General features: G+C 44.7%; 2 protein-coding genes across 3 annotated transcripts in view; both read left to right on the top strand.

The window, feature by feature from the left end:
- slc38a11 (solute carrier family 38 member 11) overlaps window positions 1-4,991 on the top strand; it is a gene marked incomplete at both ends in the record, with an annotated part of 5,872 nt that extends 881 nt beyond the window's left edge. Inside the window, 10 exons of the mRNA XM_083642245.1 lie at window positions 1-53; window positions 149-283; window positions 461-526; window positions 729-835; window positions 933-1,012; window positions 1,177-1,247; window positions 2,855-3,016; window positions 3,134-3,246; window positions 4,115-4,246; window positions 4,749-4,991. The exon at window positions 1-53 is cut by the window's left edge and continues 22 nt beyond it. Of these exons, the coding sequence (XP_083498371.1) occupies window positions 1-53; window positions 149-283; window positions 461-526; window positions 729-835; window positions 933-1,012; window positions 1,177-1,247; window positions 2,855-3,016; window positions 3,134-3,246; window positions 4,115-4,246; window positions 4,749-4,991 (1,162 nt within the window). The remainder of the gene's footprint in view (window positions 54-148; window positions 284-460; window positions 527-728; window positions 836-932; window positions 1,013-1,176; window positions 1,248-2,854; window positions 3,017-3,133; window positions 3,247-4,114; window positions 4,247-4,748) is intronic.
- Window positions 4,992-5,943: 952 nt separating this feature from the next.
- The window catches only part of cobll1b (cordon-bleu WH2 repeat protein-like 1b), a 42,632-nt gene continuing 28,575 nt past the window's right edge, over window positions 5,944-20,000 (top strand). The window contains exons 1-2 of one of the 2 annotated variants that reach the window (XM_083641977.1): window positions 5,944-6,085; window positions 6,308-6,394. In XM_083641977.1, coding sequence (XP_083498103.1) covers window positions 6,045-6,085; window positions 6,308-6,394 — 128 coding nt within the window. In that variant the 5' untranslated portion in view covers window positions 5,944-6,044. Of the gene's footprint in view, window positions 6,086-6,307; window positions 6,395-18,676; window positions 18,826-20,000 lie in introns of those variants that run through there. The other variant, XM_083641978.1, reaches the window with a different exon arrangement.

The raw sequence follows: 20,000 nt of genomic DNA, 5'->3' as shown, positions 1-20,000 counted from the left end.
GGCCGGGCTTCCCCTTGGCCTTTTGCTTTTGATAGCTGTAGCCTTCATCACAGGTGTGTTTGTAGCCTATATGGCTCATGGTGGTCAAGTGGGGTTTATTTGGATGACGTGAACAAACAGATAACATGATGTTTATGCTTCATGGCAGACTACTCCATCATCCTGTTGATTAAAGCAGGTAACCTGTCAGGGACAAACAGTTATCAGTCACTGGTGCAGAGCACGTTTGGCTTCCCTGGATTCTTGATTCTGTCTGGACTGCAGTTCCTTTACCCTTTCATTGGTAAGTCATTTAAAATATGTAAATAGTTACACCCAGAGTCGAAAGTCACTGTATATACATTTTGTCTCAAATAAAACCTGGTCTGAAAATGTGTTTCTATTCTATTCTATTCTATTCTATTCTATTCTATTCTATTCTATTCTATTCTATTATATTCACCTTTGTCTTCTCCCTCAGCCATGATCAGTTACAACATCACAACTGGTGACACACTGACCAAAGTATTTCAGAGAATACCAGGAGGTATGATGCATGGCGTCTGTTCCACTCCAAATGAAAGCCAAAAAATGACACTGTGTGTAATTAAAACAAGGCTTAATACCAAGTTACTCAGTGAAAGCGGATGCATTTTAGCTAGGGAAATGATTGCAGTATTCTGAAGCTGATTCCACTTAGCCAGTAATGCCTGTGTGCTCCATGTTGTTGTTACTCTCTCTGTTTGCAGTTGGCCCTGGCCACATACTTGCAGAGCGTCACTTTGTGATCTTGGTATCAACCGTTCTGTTCACGCTGCCTCTTTCACTTTATCGCAACATAGGGAAGCTTGGGAAGGTAAGTCAGCTGATCAGACAGCAGCCAATCAGTGTGGGATACATTTAGCGATTTCAGAGCCCTCATAACATCTGTTCTCTGTGTGTGTGTTATTTAGGTGTCCTTCCTGTCGATGGTGCTGACCATTGTCATCCTCATCACTGTCATTGTCAGAGCAGCTACGTTTGCTCCAGAAATGTATGTTCTCCTCCTCATCTGCAATTTTGCAGTTTAGATGATCCAGTTGATGTTATAATCTGAATGTTCCTCTTTGTGAATCATATAATGTTATTTTTGTTAAGATGCAGATGCAAAAAGATGTTTTGTTCTGAATGAAGTGTGTCATTTAAATCACTTTCTAGCATCCCTACAGAAAATGCATGGGCATTTGCAAAGTGGAATGCAATTCAGGCAGTTGGTGTCATGTCTTTTGGTGAGTTTGTCTATAATGATGCTGCTGCTGGTGATGGAGGTGAGGGTGGAGGTGGTGGGGAGGTGATAATGATGATGCTGCTGGTGATGGAGGTGATGGTGGTGGGGAGGGAACAATGATGGCGGTGGTGCCATGTGCCATTGACGTTATGTTGCTGTCAGAGGAAAGCAGCGTATCTCCAGAAAGCCTGTTCTGCAGCCAGAAACGAATCAGACCCATACGGCCAAGCCAAGATGTCTGCCAAATACACTTAAAGGATAGAAAACAGATCCTGTAAATCGGGAAATAATATCCGCATGAGAAAATGGGATCAGAGGGATTTGCACCATAGGTTGTGTTTTTTTTTCCCTGAATGAACCTCTTGTGGAGATTGCCTGAGCCAGTATTCATGAAGTTGTCATTAAATTGCTCCCATCACGGAGCCAAAGCCCACAGCTTCCACATTTCCCCTGTGTAGTGTGCACTGCGCACCATAGGACACGGTGTCCAGTTATTAAGTACATTTTACTGAAAATGCTCCAGAGCCAGCTGCACTATTCATTTATTTATTTATCTATTTATCTATTTATCTATTTATCTATTTATTTATTTATTTATTTATTTATTTATTTATTTATTTATTTATTTATTTATTTATTTATTTATTTATTTATTTATTTTTATTTATTTTTTATTTTGCACACAGTAAAATTAAGAACAGCCAAAAAACACAAGTGTAAAGATTGTGCAGGTAAGAGACGATAGAAATCCTAATGGGCTTAGCTAATAGGCTGTAGCTCAGGAGGTAGAGCGGGTTGTCCACTAATTGCTTTGGATGAAAGAGGTCGGTGGTTCGATTCCCGCCTCCTCCAGTCTGCATGTCAAAGTGTCCTTGGGCAAGATACTGAACCCCAAATTGCTCCCGATGGTGTGCCAGCACCCTGCGTGGCAGCCTGCCACCATCGGTGTATGAATGGGTGAATGTACCTACTGATTGTAAAGCGCTTTGGATAAAAGCGCTATATAAATGCAGACCATTTACCATTTATATGCGAGGTTTCTTACCTAAGAAAGTAAACCAATATTAACAACAATTACATCAAAAACATACAATATAAACATGAACTATGAGCAGATCATGGTACAGTAATTAATGTGGCGAGCACTCTTCTCCCCAATTGTACTTGGCCCTGTCCCAAACAGGCACAGGCACTAGTGCAGTGACCTCAGGTCACATACCCTTAATCCGGCTTCCCAGTTCCACACGCAGAAACAGTCAACCCGGAGGTAACATGGGGGCTCGAACCCACGACCCTTGTTGGTAGGCAAGGAATCTACCGCTGCAAATCCATTCTGTGTGGAGGAGGGAGACCCTCAACATGATAACTATACAAATGACATGAACCTGAATGTGTGTAGAGTTGCTGTCTCTTTTGACCTCCAGTACAACATGGATATTGATGGTATTCAGCATATTCAGCGCCTAAAGGAACATGTCAAGTTTCCGCTCAAACAAAGAAGTGAAAAGCATCAAAACTGTTGTCATCGAAAATGGAATGTTTTGATTTTGTATATTATGCTAATTTGATGGCTGATAATAACTGCATTCTGTCCCTGTGTCTCTCCAGCGTTTATATGCCACCACAACAGCTTTTTGATCTACGGCTCACTGGAGCAGCCCACTCTGACCAACTGGTGTCGAGTCACCCATGTGTCAGTTGGCTCTGCGCTCATAGTCAGTGCTGCCTTTGCTGTCGCTGGCTATGCCACCTTCACTGGCTACACACAAGGTGGTGCCCAATCCTCTCAATACTAAATACAGACACCAATCTGACAGGTGTTGTGCTACATAACGATTTAACGCTTATATCACCTCATTCTCTGTTCTCACATTTCCACTATTTCAGGAGATATTTTCGAGAACTACTGCGGAGATGATAACCTGGCAACATTTGGTCGCTTCTGTTTTGGCCTCAGTATAATAACCACCTTTCCACTGGAGTGTTTTGTGACAAGAGAGGTAAGCTGCCATGCTCGCTCATGTTGAGATACCTCACGCTTAGGAATCCAACATTTACTTCATATGTTAGGGGGCAGTGCTATCCTGAAGGTTATAAGTGGGCTTGCAACCAAATTAACAACAAGACAGTTTGAAGAAGTTTGCTTTAGGGGGCATGGTGGTGCAGTGGTAAGCGCTGTCGCCTCACAGCTAGAAGGTCCTGGGTTCGATTCCCACCTGGGACGCTGTGAGCGCTGAAGGAGTGCGTGCCCGGTCTGCATGTCCTCGAGTGCCCGCCGCCCAGGTGGGGTCGTCAAAAGGGCCTTTCTGTGTGGAGTTTGCATGTTCTCCCCATGCCCCCCTGGGGGTTTCCTTCATATAGGAACCCCACACCAAAACATGCAATATCCTGGTTGCTGAAGTGGTGCCTCCTCTGGTTGTTAGGTGCGCCTGTTCGGAGGGAGGGGAACTGGTTGGAATAGCGTGATCCTCCCACGTGCTATGTCCTACCGGTGAAGCTTCCCCTGTCAGGTGAAAAGAAGCGGCTGGCTAACTGCCCATGTCTCGGAGGAAGCATGGAGCCAGTTTCGGCTCTCCCCACATTGGCAGAGGGTGGAGCAGCAACCAGGATAAATAAATTAAAATTAGCACTAACGGGGGATAAAAATGGGATAAAAAATCTGGGGAAAAAAATAAAAAATAATAAGAAGTTTGCTTTGAGCTCGACATATAACTCCCAGCTGCACAGTGGCTACAACTACAACTATTGTAAGTTGTCGGCCCTACTGGGTTCCCAGGTTGACTTCCAGGTAGCATGCTGCTGCTGTAATGTATTCATTGTGAACAATACATGTCCATTTAATCTTCATACCCCTCTTGATGCTTTCAGGTGGTATCCAATATCATTTGCAGGAGAGCTCTTTCAAAAGCCGAACATGTGGGCATCACCGTGCTCATAGTTGCAGTCTGCACAGCGATATCTCTGGCCTATGACTGTCTGGGAGTTGTTTTGACGCTGAATGTAAGCTATTATGTCCTTTAAGCTGGCGTTTTTGACAGTACAATTACTGTCACTGTATCACCCACTACTGTAAACAAGACAGCGTTTAATCCTCCGGGGCAGTGGTTCTCAAAGTGGGGTCCGAGGAACCCCCCCGGGGGTCCTCTTTGAGGGGCTTCCAGGGGGTCCCCAGCAAAAAGGATAATAATTTATTTTGGCTAGAATTCCAACTATAAGTAACACAATGACAGAATGGCTGTTTTGGCCATGGGTTTCATACATGCACTGTAAATAATATGGATGTAGCACACCCATTTTGAGACGGTCAATGTTGGAAGCCATAATATGGCCTGTCCCCATCTGGGGGTCCTTTCACAGTTTGCACTAGATTGATGCACAAATTACATCCACAACTTAATTCAAATCAACTAACTAACGAAATGAATGCCTGCCTGCAAAACGGTTGACAGTTTTCCGATATACTAACTGATTTGGTAATGATGGTCACTCTTCTACCGTCCAGGGTGTTCTGAGTGCCACGCCCCTGATCTTCATCATCCCATCAGCGTGTTTCCTCAAGCTCTCCCCCGGCCGCTGGGTCCAGGGTGAACACCTCACGTGTGTCATCTTCATCCTACTTGGCTTGTTTGTCATGGTAACCGGTTTGACCATGACTGGCCTCTACCCGCAAGACTGTTCACATGGTGTGGAGATGTTCTACTGCACGGATGCCAATGTCTCCACTGCGACTGTACCACCTGTATGACAAGACAAATATGAGCTCAACTGCATCCTTAGTACCTATATGTTTTCATCTGGTGTTTTATACGTGTTTTTTATACAATGTGTATCGACTTTGCTGTCATAGTTGTTGTTTTTTTTGTTCGTATTACTATAATGGCAATAATCATTGTGATACATTTTTATTTACTTTTTTGTATAAAACAGATGTGGTCATAATTATTTGGCAACAGCGAGGAGAAAACAACAACAAAGCAAAAACAATGAACTTTCAAACTTTCACATCCTCCAATTCAATATAAATATCAGCTAAAAGAAAATGATAGATGACAAATGATAAAGTAAATATTATGGCCAATCTGTAAATATCTATTCTTGATTATTTGTATCAGAAAGTAAGACATGTAGGTAATTATTTTCATTTGTTTATTTTGTCTGTTGTATTCTTTATTTCTTTGATATTTATATTGTTGATTATTTTATTTGTATCAGAAAGTTGGAAACTGTCCAGCTGAGTACTGAGCCTCCTAAACTGTCCACACGATGTCGCTGTAGACAAATAAAGCATTCTTTAAGAAGAAGAAAAAAAAACAGCGTTGAACAAAAACAACAGGTTTAATAATGTGTTGCTGCAGCTTATTTACCAGTCACACCAAATAAGTGGACTTTATTATGTTGTTTTTCACGGCCTGGTTGTTTTTTCCTGCTACTTCTTTGATCTTCTTCTAAAAACGTCTATCCGTCGTGATGGTCGTAACTCGCAGCAGAGGACATCGCTGCCAAACCCCTCTCAGGATGGTAGGGAAGGGAGGTAAAAGTGGATGAGACGAACGCCCTGCCGTGACAGCGTCTGCTCGCAATGCAATGCCTTCGATGTGCAGAGAAAAGTTGGCGGAGCTGCGTCTAGATCTAGATCATGGTCTAGATGTGGCTGAACGCAAAGTTACAGGGGAAGAAGAGGAGACACTGGAAGGTCTCGGGTAAAACGGAGGAAAAAACACTGGACTTCAGTACGGAAACTATGGATCATTTCAAAACAAAATGTATCAGTCTGCTAATCTTACGTTTTTGAAGGCTGATGAAAGTTGACAAACGCCCAGAAAACCAGCGGCATTCATGGTAAGACTAGAGCTTCTTCTTCTTATGTTTTGACAAATATGCACAATAAAAAATGTTCCTATGAGTATGACTGAGACTGAGAAAAGTCTGCATGATGATGACCTCATATGGGATTCGCCCATTTCCATCACTAGCAGCAGCAGGTTATAGCATTTGCTATGAAAGTTGTTGGTAAAAAAAAAGAAAAGAAATGAAATGCCCTTTTTGTCTGTTTTTGACTAGTCCGAGGGATTCTGCTAAACCTATGAATTTAGCCATGGATGATCATGGATCTCCGGGTAATTCCCATCGACGACGCTCTGGTATGAGGTATGTGGGCTGTGATGAACTGTCATCTGCATTGCCGACTCTCATTAGCCTATTTATGTATAAGCTATTTTGTCAATGAGATAAATAATGTTATTCAGTAACTTATAGGACTTGTGTTGTGCAACAATAGGCTTTTTGTGTTATTTTTTCCACTACTGCTTTAAATGTAATTGTTAAGAGCCTGGAAGGCAAATGTAGCCTATGATTGTTTTTTTTACGTTTTAATTGTGCATAAACCAAAACCAAGTTCTCCACCTATAAAAATGTGTTATCCGCTTAGCCTACAAAAGACAAACCATGACTGCAGAAACTGCTGTTTAACGCAGTGCATCTTCATAAACAAACCTTTAACTAACATTCCTCTCTCCCAAAATCTCAGTAAGTGAAGTCACAGTTGTTGCAGACATTTCAACCTTTGAACTCTACTCATTTCCTGCCCCCAATGTTTTACTGAGAAATTGCCGTGGCCATATGCAGAGGTCATGGGAAGTATTTTGAAGGCAAACCATCCTGCATCCTCTGTGTGCACTGATGAGCTAGATGCAATGAGGCTGACTTTTCTCTTGTGGAAATCATGCATCCATTTGTGCTTGAAATCCTGTGTGTGTGTGTGTGTGTGTGTGTGTGTGTGTGTGTGTGTGTGTGTGTGTGTGTGTGTGTGTGTGCGCGCGCGTGCGTGTGTGCATCGCCAGTGTAAAGTGATATTTCTATTAGGTGCTGATTTGTTACGTTCAATTGCAGTCAAAGATGATCACGTTAAAAGTGTTGTGAGTATTATGACATGCTGGAATTTCCCATCAGTTTTGGTTCAGGGACTGGAGATGATGTCAGCGCAGCAGCAGCCTGTATTCCAGTGGTTGGAATCATTAAAAAAAAAGGGGGGGAGTGAGTTTCCATAGATTTTCTAACAGAGTCACTACTCACTCCTCTGGCATTCAGTGGAGATCTGTCGAGTTTTTGTGATTTTAATTAGAGGTGAGATGGAGAACTTGAAGGTTTGATATAGCAATCCATGCAAAGTTTCCAGTCCTATATTCCACGATAGCAGCAATCCACACAGTTTCCAGTCCTGTATCGCCCCAGGTTTCCATTTGAGAAATAGCATTCGGGCACATCATGCAATTTATTGAAAAAATATACTCTCCTCCTGGTGTGACTCCGTATTCATATTTCATAAGCATTGTGTAATTTGGGAGCAGAGCCACACACTCCCTGGCAGTGAAGAGCAGCAGACAGCCTAAATCTTTCTGTGGTTTGACTATTATTTGGAAAGGCCAACCACCCCCTCCGTAAGCTGCTTGTGGTGCGGGGGGGGGGGAAAGCACATGTTCTCTGCCTTATTTGTGGCTTCTTGCGTTTGGGAGCCAGTAAACCGCTGCTCCCGAAAATACAGTCACTTTTCAAACGCAGTCGTAAGGGAAGATTTCATGTGACCCCCGATGCTATGCTACATTTGCTTTCCAAGTAGTACTGATCCCTGCCAAAAAACACTGGGCCGGCTGTTCTCCAAGCAGAGCAGTTGGGAGCAGCACACAGCGATGTATTATTACCCCCAAATGAAAACACGAAGGTAGTCTTCCCCAAATTGCAAAAAGAACGTTTCAATTCCCACTGCTGTGCTCATGGGAACGACGACCTCATGGAAAGAAAGATGTGTTTTTGCGGCGCGCAGCACTCATTCTGTTTAGAATGACAGCTTAGGAAGGAAAGCTCGCTTTGGGAAGCAGCACTATCTTCTTCACCGTGAGCATTTGTGTCCATGCTTAATCTAATGGCGCAGCACTGCTTGGAGCTGGTCCTCATAATTGGACACACCTTAAAAGCATGATCTCACATGGCTGGCGTTCCTCAGGGCAGAATGTGGAATTGGTTAAGGTATTGTGAATCCTAACAGCTGTTTCCAGACATGCAGGCAGGCAGGCCAAGGGCACAGCTGCTCGCATGAATCCAGTGATGAAAACTAAGGCAAGAGGAATGGGCCAAACGGACTACAGATACAGACAGTCGATGCAAAGATGAGAGCGCTTGAAGCAGCAGGCCATGCCATGTTGAAATGCTGCCTATAGCAAAGCATTGCAGTTAGTTACATGTCAAAAGCAATACACACGCTTTTAGGCTATGTGGCCTTTTTTTAGGGCACTTCAAATGTAAACTTTTTTTAACATCTTTTAATGTCATATTCTTGAAGAGTAGGACTTCTAGATGGACAATGTGCTCTTTTAATTGTTATTATTTCACAATAACTCAAAACACAAGCCTGTTTTGATCCAATGTTGACAAACAATACAGATGTAAACAAACCGTTTATGGCTTTCAATCTAAAACTCATTTTTAGCTCTTTACACACTGATATTCCTTGTATCAAGAGCTCTGTCAGAGCTAAAAGATACTTGAAAATGTAAAAAAAAAAAAAGGTTAAAGTTGCATAGTATAGGCCTACCCAGAGCTATGTATATAGAAGAGTCGCGACATCTCCATTCGCTCCAATCGACCAGTTTTTTACTCTCAAGAGTTCCAGGAAGTAAGGTTCTGGATTAAGCGGTTCTGTCGAGTTGCAGCAAAATGGACAGTTTGTGTTGTACTTTGAAATCGTCAATTTTTATTTTTATCAAATTGTACATTATCAGCTTTATTTTAGCATTCAAAAGTAGTGCAACACCCTTCCTGGCTGTTCATTGGCTAATGAGTCACGCATTTTGGTCCTCCGCTGACGTCACTCTCTCTCTAAATTGCTCTGGGCCTACCTAAAAAAATGGGGGGGGGGGGAATGTCACACTACATCACAGGGGCATACACTATATTATAGCATATAACAACATTCTCCCCTTGTGAAACTTTCCACAGAGGCAACAAGACTGTTCATCCAGGAAAAGAATTCCCAATTGGATGGGGAGGCAGGTTATAGATCATAAAGTATGATTTGCACCACAGTATGTTACCCTTCGAAAGCCTGCTCCGAATTTCTCAACTCCAAAGGCCCAGATAAAGACTGTCATTCAAAGATATACACCCACTTGATCTATCCAGACGAATGAGAATGAGCAGCCAGACACGGCTGCACTGGGCGCGAAGCTGCTGTGTCTCCTCATGGATGCTCCTTCTGCCTCACAGGGCTAAAACACACACAAACTGGCTAACATCCAGAGCCAGCAGGGAATAATGGCGTGTCTTTGTTACCACGTTGAAGCCAACGCAATGACCCTAAAGCCACTGAATGCTCATTACTGGTCTGTTGTGAAAATGATGGAAGACAGTTTGTGAATTAAAGCTTAATTTTATAAACTGTACATTAGATATTCTCTTATTGATGTGTTGGACAACCATTTGTAAACACATTTGAATGGATTTTCTGCATAAGTCCTGCCTGGGACACTGGCTAGAATGTAGATATGCAAACAACTTGAAAGTCTTGGACCCTCTTTGTTTCTGTTGTGCGCTCTCTTCCAGCACGTAACAGTTGGATGCCTCCCACCATCAGCCTTCCTAACATTCACAATGACCTCCATGAATTTGCTCTTTGTATGCTCCCCAAGAGGAACGTTCGCTTATCTCCAACAGCATGCAAGAGTCTTATGTGAACAAGGAAGAAATTGCCTTGATTTGTTTGACCTCTACTATCAGTGTTTGCCTTGGTTTAGATCAGATCTTTTTCAGAAATGTCCTGCCCGGTCATGGGCGGCCACGCTTGATTCGAACAGATAGCTTCCAACTGCTCTGTTGAAACGAGGCCATGGCCACGTTTTTTCCTCAACTCTTAACCAACTGCGATGACGAACCGCGGCTCGCAAGTGTCGTCGAAAGCCAACCGTAACCCGACACCACGACGGTAGGACAAGCACATCGGAGGTATATTGAAATATGAAATATAAAATGACACACCTTGGGAAGGTTTCTCTAGATGGCGCTAACTCCGCGCACGTGTTCATTACCCACCGTCTCTCAACCCGGTTGTTTGTGCACGCATACAGGATATGCAGGTCTAAATGCGTGTGTTGAATTTGGCATGGTATCAAACTGGCAGTATAAGTACTTAGGTAGCCTAACGGCTTAGCACTTTCTGACCTTCAGTTGGAGTGCAGCTCTCTTTTCTTTTTTTCCAAAGCCTCTCAGCCTGTGCAATATCAAATAGTTCTCTGTGTTGTATTAGCCGTGAAATAAGAGCCAGTAGTGTGCCTGCGTAGCGTACGAGAAGGCTGCTCTGCAGACTCGCTTTAGAAAGATCTCTTCTTCTTCATGTGACTGGCGATGCTGCTGTGTCTTTGAAAAGATGCCTCTCTCTGTGTGTGGACAATGCTGCATTGTTTCAGAGAGAAAGGACACACTGTGATAGTTATAATTATGACTCAAGGGGAAACTTTCTCTCTTCCCAAGTCACTTTATGTAAATGTTGGTCTCACACACACACACACACACACACACACACACACACACACACACACACACACACACACACACACACACACACACACACACACACACACACACACACACACACACACACACAAAAGGCACACACCCAGAAATCTCAGGGGTAAATATCTTCTCATGTTATTCCATACTAGGCAGCTGGGGACTATCGTGTCTATCTGATCTGTGTATCTGATCTGTGTATCTGGATATGAATACCGGCAAGCGCAAACAACCCATTGTAATTTCACCTTTTAAATGGATTTATGGGCAGTTTGCGCACAAACGTGAACTGAAACACACAGCTTCTGGCATATACACCAAAGTACCATGTGTTTGCTGTGAACAATCTTGGGCAGAGATAATCGGGGAGAGAATACTTGAGTTAAGGTGAGAGGAACCTAGCAGACCCCGGGTCACAGGCTAAGATAACCTCTGTAGCAGACCCCCGGGTCACAGGCTAAGATGACCTCTGTATCAGACCCTGGGGTCACAGGTTAAGATGACCTCTGTAGCAGACCCTGGGTCACAGGTTAAGATGACCTCTGTAGCAGACCCTGGGTCACAGGTTAAGATGACCTCTGTAGCAGACCCTGGGTCACAGGTTAAGATGACCTCTGTAGCAGACCCTGGGTCACAGGTTAAGATGACCTCTGTAGCAGACCCTGGGTCACAGGCTAAGATGACCTCTGTAGCAGACCCTGGGTCACAGGCTAAGATGACCTCTGTTTCAGACCCCGGGGTCACAGGATAAGATAACCTCTGTATCAGACCCTGGGGTCACAGGCTAAGATGACCTCTGTAGCAGACCCTGGGTCACAGGTTAAGATGACCTCTGTAGCAGACCCTGGGTCACAGGTTAAGATGACCTCTGTAGCAGACCCTGGGTCACAGGCTAAGATGACCTCTGTAGCAGACCCTGGGTCACAGGCTAAGATGACCTCTGTAGCAGACCCTGGGGTCACAGGTTAAGATGACCTCTGTAGCAGACCCCGGGTCACAGGCTAAGATGACCTCTGTAGCAGACCCTGGGTCACAGGTTAAGATGACCTCTGTAGCAGACCCTGGGTCACAGACTAAGATGACCTCTGTAGCAGACCATGGGTCACATGTTAAGATGACCTCTGTAGCAGACCCCCGGGTCACAGGTTAAGATGACCTCTGTAGCAGACCCTGGGTCACAGGCTAAGATGACCTCTGTAGCAGACCCTGGGTCACATGTTAAGATGACCTCTGTAGCAGACCCTGGGTCACATGTTAAAATGACCTCTGTAGCAGACCCCCGGGTCACAGGCTAAGATGACCTCTGTAGCAGACCCTGGGTCACAGGTTAAGATGACCTCTGTAGCAGACCCTGGGGTCACAGGTTAAGATGACCTCTGTAGCAGACCCTGGGGTCACAGGTTAAGATGACCTCTGTAGCAGACCCTGGGGTCACAGGTTAAGATGACCTCTGTAGCAGACCCTGGGTCACAGACTAAGATAACCTCTGTAGCAGACCCTGGGTCACAGGCTAAGATAACCTCTGTAGCAGACCCTGGGTCACAGGTTAAGATGACCTCTGTAGCAGACCCCGGGTCACAGGCTAAGATAACCTCTGTAGCAGACCCTGGGGTCACAGGTTAAGATGACCTCTGTAGCAGACCCTGGGTCACAGGTTAAGATGACCTCTGTAGCAGACCCTGGGGTCACAGGTTAAGATGACCTCTGTAGCAGACCCTGGGGTCACAGGTTAAGATGACCTCTGTAGCAGACCCTGGGTCACAGGTTAAGATGACCTCTGTAGCAGACCCTGGGTCACAGGCTAAGATAACCTCTGTAGCAGACCCTGGGGTCACAGACTAAGATGACCTCTGTAGCAGACCCCGGGTCACAGGCTAAGATAACCTCTGTAGCAGACCCTGGGTCACAGGCTAAGATAACCTCTGTAGCAGACCCTGGGGTCACAGACTAAGATGACCTCTGTAGCAGACCCTGGGTCACAGGCTAAGATAACCTCTGTAGCAGACCCTGGGTCACAGACTAAGATGACCTCTGTAGCAGACCCCGGGTCACAGGTTAAGATGACCTCTGTAGCAGACCCCGGGTCACAGGTTAAGATGACCTCTGTAGCAGACCCTGGGGTCACAGGTTAAGATGACCTCTGTAGCAGACCCTGGGTCACAGACTAAGATGACCTCTGTAGCAGACCATGGGTCACATGTTAAGATGACCTCTGTAGCAGACCCCCGGGTCACAGGTTAAGATGACCTCTGTAGCAGACCCTGGGTCACAGGCTAAGATGACCTCTGTAGCAGACCCTGGGTCACATGTTAAGATGACCTCTGTAGCAGACCCTGGGTCACATGTTAAAATGACCTCTGTAGCAGACCCCCGGGTCACAGGCTAAGATGACCTCTGTAGCAGACCCTGGGTCACAGGTTAAGATGACCTCTGTAGCAGACCCTGGGGTCACAGGTTAAGATGACCTCTGTAGCAGACCCTGGGTCACAGACTAAGATGACCTCTGTAGCAGACCCTGGGTCACAGGCTAAGATGACCTCTGTAGCAGACCCTGGGTCACAGGTTAAGATGACCTCTGTAGCAGACCCTGGGTCACAGGTTAAGATGACCTCTGTAGCAGACCCTGGGTCACAGGCTAAGATAACCTCTGTAGCAGACCCTGGGTCACAGACTAAGATGACCTCTGTAGCAGACCCTGGGTCACAGGTTAAGATGACCTCTGTAGCAGACCCCCGGGTCACAGACTAAGATAACCTCTGTAGCAGACCCTGGGTCACAGGCTAAGATAACCTCTGTAGCAGACCCTGGGTCACAGACTAAGATGACCTCTGTAGCAGACCCTGGGTCACAGGCTAAGATGACCTCTGTAGCAGACCCTGGGTCACAGGTTAAGATGACCTCTGTAGCAGACCCTGGGTCACAGGTTAAGATGACCTCTGTAGCAGACCCTGGGTCACAGGTTAAGATGACCTCTGTAGCAGACCCTGGGTCACAGGTTAAGATGACCTCTGTAGCAGACCCTGGGTCACAGGCTAAGATGACCTCTGTAGCAGACCCTGGGTCACAGGTTAAGATGACCTCTGTAGCAGACCCTGGGTCACAGGTTAAGATGACCTCTGTAGCAGACCCTGGGTCACAGGCTAAGATGACCTCTGTAGCAGACCCTGGGTCACAGGTTAAGATGACCTCTGTAGCAGACCCTGGGTCACAGGTTAAGATGACCTCTGTAGCAGACCCTGGGTCACAGGCTAAGATGACCTCTGTAGCAGACCCTGGGTCACAGGCTAAGATGACCTCTGTAGCAGACCCTGGGTCACAGGTTAAGATAACCTCTGTAGCAGACCCTGGGTCACAGGTTAAGATAACCTCTGTAGCAGACCCTGGGTCACAGGTTAAGATAACCTCTGTAGCAGACCCTGGGGTCACAGGCTAAGATGACCTCTGTAGCAGACCCTGGGGTCACAGGCTAAGATGACCTCTGTATCAGACCCTGGGTCACAGGTTAAGATGACCTCTGTAGCAGACCCTGGGTCACAGACTAAGATGATCTCTGTAGCAGACCCTGGGTCACAGGCTAAGATAACCTCTGTAGCAGACCCTGGGTCACAGGTTAAGATAACCTCTGTAGCAGACCCTGGGTCACAGGTTAAGATAACCTCTGTAGCAGACCCTGGGGTCACAGGCTAAGATGACCTCTGTAGCAGACCCTGGGTCACAGACTAAGATGACCTCTGTAGCAGACCCTGGGTCACAGGCTAAGATGACCTCTGCTGTTTGGGTTCATATACAGGGACCTGAGAGCTCTGCAGTCTCCTTACCTCACTGACAGGCAGACTTACTGACCTGCTGGCTGTGCTGTGGTAGAGAGTGCATGGATGTATTCAAAGACAATGGGATTCAAGCAAGACGGCCCAACTTCAACTCACTTCCTGTCATTTTGTCACATGGGTTTTGCCCATGGTTTTCCACAGACACGCCCACTTAGGAGACTTGCGACAGGTCTGAGTCAGAGCAATTTAGAGAGAGAGTGGCGTCAGCGGAGGACCAAAATGCGCGACTCATTAGCCAATGAACAGCCAGGAAGGGGTCTCGCGCTACTTTTGAATGCTAAAATAAAGCTGATAATGTACAATTTTTTTTTTTTTTTTAACTTTCAAAGTACAACACAAACTGTCCATTTTGCGGCAACTCGACAGTGCTGCTTAATCCAGGACCTTACTTCCTGGAACTCTTGAGAGTAAAAAAACTGGTCCATTGGAGTGAATGGAGATGTCGCGACTCTTCTATATACAGTACATGACCACGCCCATTTAGGAGACTTGCTGCTACCATTTGTTAGAAGTGGCGGAGCCTGCGGTGACCCATCTGTAGTAATATAATATCTATGATGTATTATGATAGAGTGCTGCAGGGAAGACATCTTTGTATAGGCCAAGCATCACGCTGGGTTCCCTCGTCTTAAAGTCAACGGGATTTTTGAATGTTTTTTTTGTTTGTTAGATGCCGTCTGAAATAAGGTCTGTGTAACAAAAGGTTATGATACTGAGACCTTTGTGTTCACAAATAAACACCACTTTTATGATTGTTGATCATCGGCAAAAACCGTGACTGCAAGAAAACGCTTTGAAAATCATAAAAATGTTGTTCATTTGTGAAAAGGATCTTGCTGCACACAAATATCTCAGTATCTTGTCTCAGTAAACTTGTGTGAAGCACAGACGTTATTTCAGGCATCTAACCTAAATCCCCATAGAAAAACCCCACTGACTTCCAGAAGAGGGAACCAGGCGCTGCTAACTTCCGGGTTTTAGGACCCACTCCTGCTGCCTGCGACAGTCTATTAGGTGCTGTATATAGTATATAATAATAATAATAATAGCTTAGATTTATATATATATATATAGTAGTGCAGGCAGGGCAGTCGGTACCACAGGGAGCAATGAGTATCGGATCATAACAGAGGGTTATTTTATATACTGTACTGTACTGTATAGGGAAGCTAATAATGCCACAAGGTCGGCAATGTTCCCCGAGGAGATGTTTATCAGAAGAACTCTTAGTGATGGTGTGAAATACGCCCTGGGTGTGTGTGTGGGCTGGGTTAGGCCCGTGCTGGAACATGTTGTGAGGGGGAAAAAGCCTTTGTTTTGCCTAAAATAACACATAGGAAGTGGAGAGTTCTCACATAGGAAGTGGAGAGTTCTCATAGGGTCCCCCCTGCTCCTTCTCTCTCCCTATCTCGATGCATCCCACACGGCTCCTGGAGTAATGGCCTTTCCAGACCCTCTTTAAACAGCTTGTGTTTACTGGGAGTGACCTCTCACCAAATGACCAGCTGTGGCCTTGGCTCTGTGTTTTGTCTTTCCACAGGGATTTACCCCCTCTCCTCTCCTCTCCTCTGTGTGACTCTGCAACTCCAACCCTCTGGGCCTGTTCTGTTCTGTTCCCACCCACCACACCACCATCTCTAGCCACTGCTTACGTCCTTATCATCAGATGGGATTTGTCGGTGGTGGTGTAGAAAGAGGGTCCAGATCATAAGTGAAAGTGTAGGACTAACTAGGGATTTAACATAACATTTAACATAGGACTAACTAGGGCCGCTCAATTAATCGGATTTTAGTCTCAATTACAATTTTGGATTCCCACAATTATGAAAACAAGATCATCGAGATAAAATAATTATTATTTGGTATATATTTATTTTAGATAGCCAGCCTATCTAAAAACAATAATACTTTTATTTCTTTGTTTTGACCTTAAATTATATTTAAAGACATCCAGTATTAAAAAGGCACATTTTTTCAAGTTAAATAAATGCATGATGTTGCCAAAGTCAATGAGTAATTGCGTTAAATAATCGTGATCTTATTATTATCAGTCAAACATAATCGTGATTATGATTTTTGCCATAATCGAGCAGCCCTAGGGACTAACTGATTAACGCTAAATATCAAGGCAGGTAATGGCCTCTTATTTCAGAATGAAAGGCAACTTAATCGTTTCCTTTACTCATGAGGCGGGGAACAAAGTGCACTTTAAATCTATGGAGAATAACATTTGCACACTGTAGGGCAGCAGGGCTTTCAGGAGATGCCGAAGAAACCTGGTTGATGTAGTGATGTGATGTAGATGTAGTGGTCTCATTGTAAGAGGAAGAAACCTGGTTGATGTGTGGTCTCTCATTGTAAGAGGAAGAAACCTGGTTGATGTGTGGTCTCTCATTGTAAGATGAAGAAACCTGGTTGATGTGTGGTCTCTCATTGTAAGATGAAGAAACCTGGTTGATGTAGTGATCTCATTGTAAGATGAAGAAACCTGGTTGATGTGTGGTCTCTCATTGTAAGATGAAGGAACCTGGTTGATGTAGTGATCTCATTGTAAGATGAAGAAACCTGGTTGATGTGTGGTCTCTCATTGTAAGATGAAGAAACCTGGTTGATGTAGTGATCTCATTGTAAGAGGAAGAAACCTGGTTGATGTGTGGTCTCTCATTGTAAGATGAAGAAACCTGGTTGATGTGTGGTCTCTCATTGTAAGATGAAGGAACCTGGTTGATGTAGTGATCTCATTGTAAGATGTGATGTAGGAAATATAAATGCGTCGTAATACTGTTTGAAGTCAAGGTCACGGCTTCCTGTCTTTTGTTGTAAATTGTCGGGCGTCTTGCAAAGACGTTTTCAGCGTCCATCGTGGTCACGTGTTATTATTCAACTTATGAGGAAACATATTCCCATTAGCACTTGAATGCTTTGTTTAAATGTTCATCTATTGTAATGCGTTGACTAATTTAACAATGAAAACGTTAGAAAGCTTTGCCAAGGCAAACACTGTTCCTGGCTTCATTATGTAAAATGACAAGTGCTGAGAGACCCTTTTCACAGCTTTAATTCTTTTGTTTACAGTGACACGCATCTGTCTCTAATGAATGTGTCTATTGACTTTTGGATGTTGTGTTCGTCACAGCTTTTCACATTGTTCTTTTTGTAACTTAAAAGTTTCACCGTATTATTAGAAGTCACTAAGTGTAATTAGTCAAGAATTTGAACTTCCTGGAGGGATTTATATCAACGGTCCTATAATGCAAATTCAATCAAGAGAGACATTTTTACATTGATAATGAAAAATCATCATTATCATCACAATCCGAATGTTAGGCTCATCAACATCCATACGTCAGTAACTGCTTATTGTTTTAATATAGCAGGTTTTGTCAGATTGCGATCCTCGTCATGTTCAACCAACAGGTTTTCAAACACCATTTCTGAATGCGTCAGCGCCAGCGGTCAGAGGTAAGGTGTGGTCAGGGGTAAGAAGGTGTGGCTGTGAAACTGGCACAGTTTTTGATCATGAAAAACAAACACAGGAACGCCACCCGATTGAATGAAGGATTGTGGAGGGATCCAGAGACTGTTTTAACCCTGTCAGTAGTAGACAAGGAGGCCATCTGGCTTTCCTGCTTCTTCTTTTTTTTGATCTCCTAATTATATATACCATTACTGGCATGGTCAATATTCAGCTTGGAAGTGAATTATCTGAATGATCCTACATCCTGCTATACCATACACTTATCCTATTCCAAAGACATGATGGTTAAAGCAGTGTTTCTTTTGTATGACTCCACTGTCGGCTGTGAGCTAATCAAGAAAGTATTTGCAGTGCAGCGTGCTCTCAGTAGCCCTGCCCACAGGGTCCTGTCTGCACAGGGAGTCAAAGCTGATTACCTTTCTGTTTATTACTGATTGTAGGGGGGGGCGGTGGGGGGGGGGGGGTGCCTCTTCACTGACCCGCTGTGTGGAGTAGCTTTCTGAGACGCGCTGGTGGTGAGGTGGTGGTGGTGGTGGTGAGGGTGGGGGGTGGCAGTGACAGGGATTTAGCTACAGGAGACAGATTTCTGAAGTCACTGCTGGGGTGTGGCACCATGAAGGTAAGCTCGACACAGAGCTGAGTCCGTCTGGTCTGCCTAGACTGATCCCATGGGAGATACTACACAGCAGCATGGGAAGTGTCTGAGCATCGAGGTAAGGGCACGCACTGAGGACATTTTGGCAATCTGAGAGCAGGAGCGGGTCCTGTCCCCGTCGTGGCACACCTGCTTTCCCACCTGCTTTCCCACTCTGCTTCGTCCTCCTTTACTGTGTCTATAGTATCGTCTCTATGTGCTGTGACTGGATAGACTTCCTCTATAGCCTAGGTGTTGATAGGTGTAAATATACTGTAGGTGTGCTGTGCCAAGCCTTAAATTACTGCTGATAATATATATCATGTTGAATACAAGATAATACAATTGTTAATAACAGGGCCGTGAAATATATATTTGTTTAGCTTTTTTTATTCCCCCCCAGTCTGTTACTACTGTGTCATTGACTTATAGCTGGTGGGTGCGTTTGAGTGAATAGCGCAGTGGCATGTTTGAGCCTGTACAGTTTGACGAGCCAGGAAACTATTACAAAGAGGAGTGGTGCGTTACAGTCGAGCGGTGGTTGCTACAGTGCATGCATTGTTGCCCGTGTTGCTTAAAATACTCAGGGTGTTGTCTGAAGGGGGGCTCGAGCAGGAAAGGAAGGCCCCTTTGAAAACGTGTTTGCGTCTTTGCACATGAAACTAGCCCATTTCCCCAAGGGCACCCTGCTGCTCCTGCTACTGCTACACACCATCTGCTAGCATACCTCAGCAGGCGTTCTTCTCGCTAATCTTTTAGCCTTCTCACAATCTCTGAGCAAATGAAAGTCAAATTTCTACCAGTGGCTTGGCCCGGGTTACTTCTCCTGGCTCCTCCCACCTGTCCATTCTAACATTTATTCCCAACGGGCTTTTTATTGATTGGCTGGAAGAATTACAAAATGCTTGAAATGGTTATCTAACTGATCTGGCCAGCAGGAATCATGTGGAATGGAATGTCAGGAATGTGAATATTCCTTTGTCCGGCTGTTTTGCTCAGCACTATGATTATTTGTTAAATTGTTTTTGCCCATAACAATAGGCATTATACCGTATTTCCACCTAGCCTATGTATGAAGGACAAATAAGACATGTCAAGTCAAGTTTATTTATAGAGCACATTTACAACGACCAAAGTGCTTCACAGATAAAAAACAATAAAAGTATAGAAACAACAAGTACAAGTACGAATAAGAAAATTAAGGGCAAACACAGCATCAGCAGATATTTACTCCAGGTACCTGCTACCTGCTAC

Source organism: Poromitra crassiceps, assembly GCF_964638095.1.
Source record: "Poromitra crassiceps genome assembly, chromosome: 8".
In the NCBI taxonomy this organism is placed as follows: Eukaryota; Metazoa; Chordata; class Actinopteri; order Beryciformes; family Melamphaidae; genus Poromitra; species Poromitra crassiceps.
The sequence above is the reverse complement of the archived record's forward strand: the minus strand, read 5'-3'. Positions and strand labels throughout refer to the sequence as shown.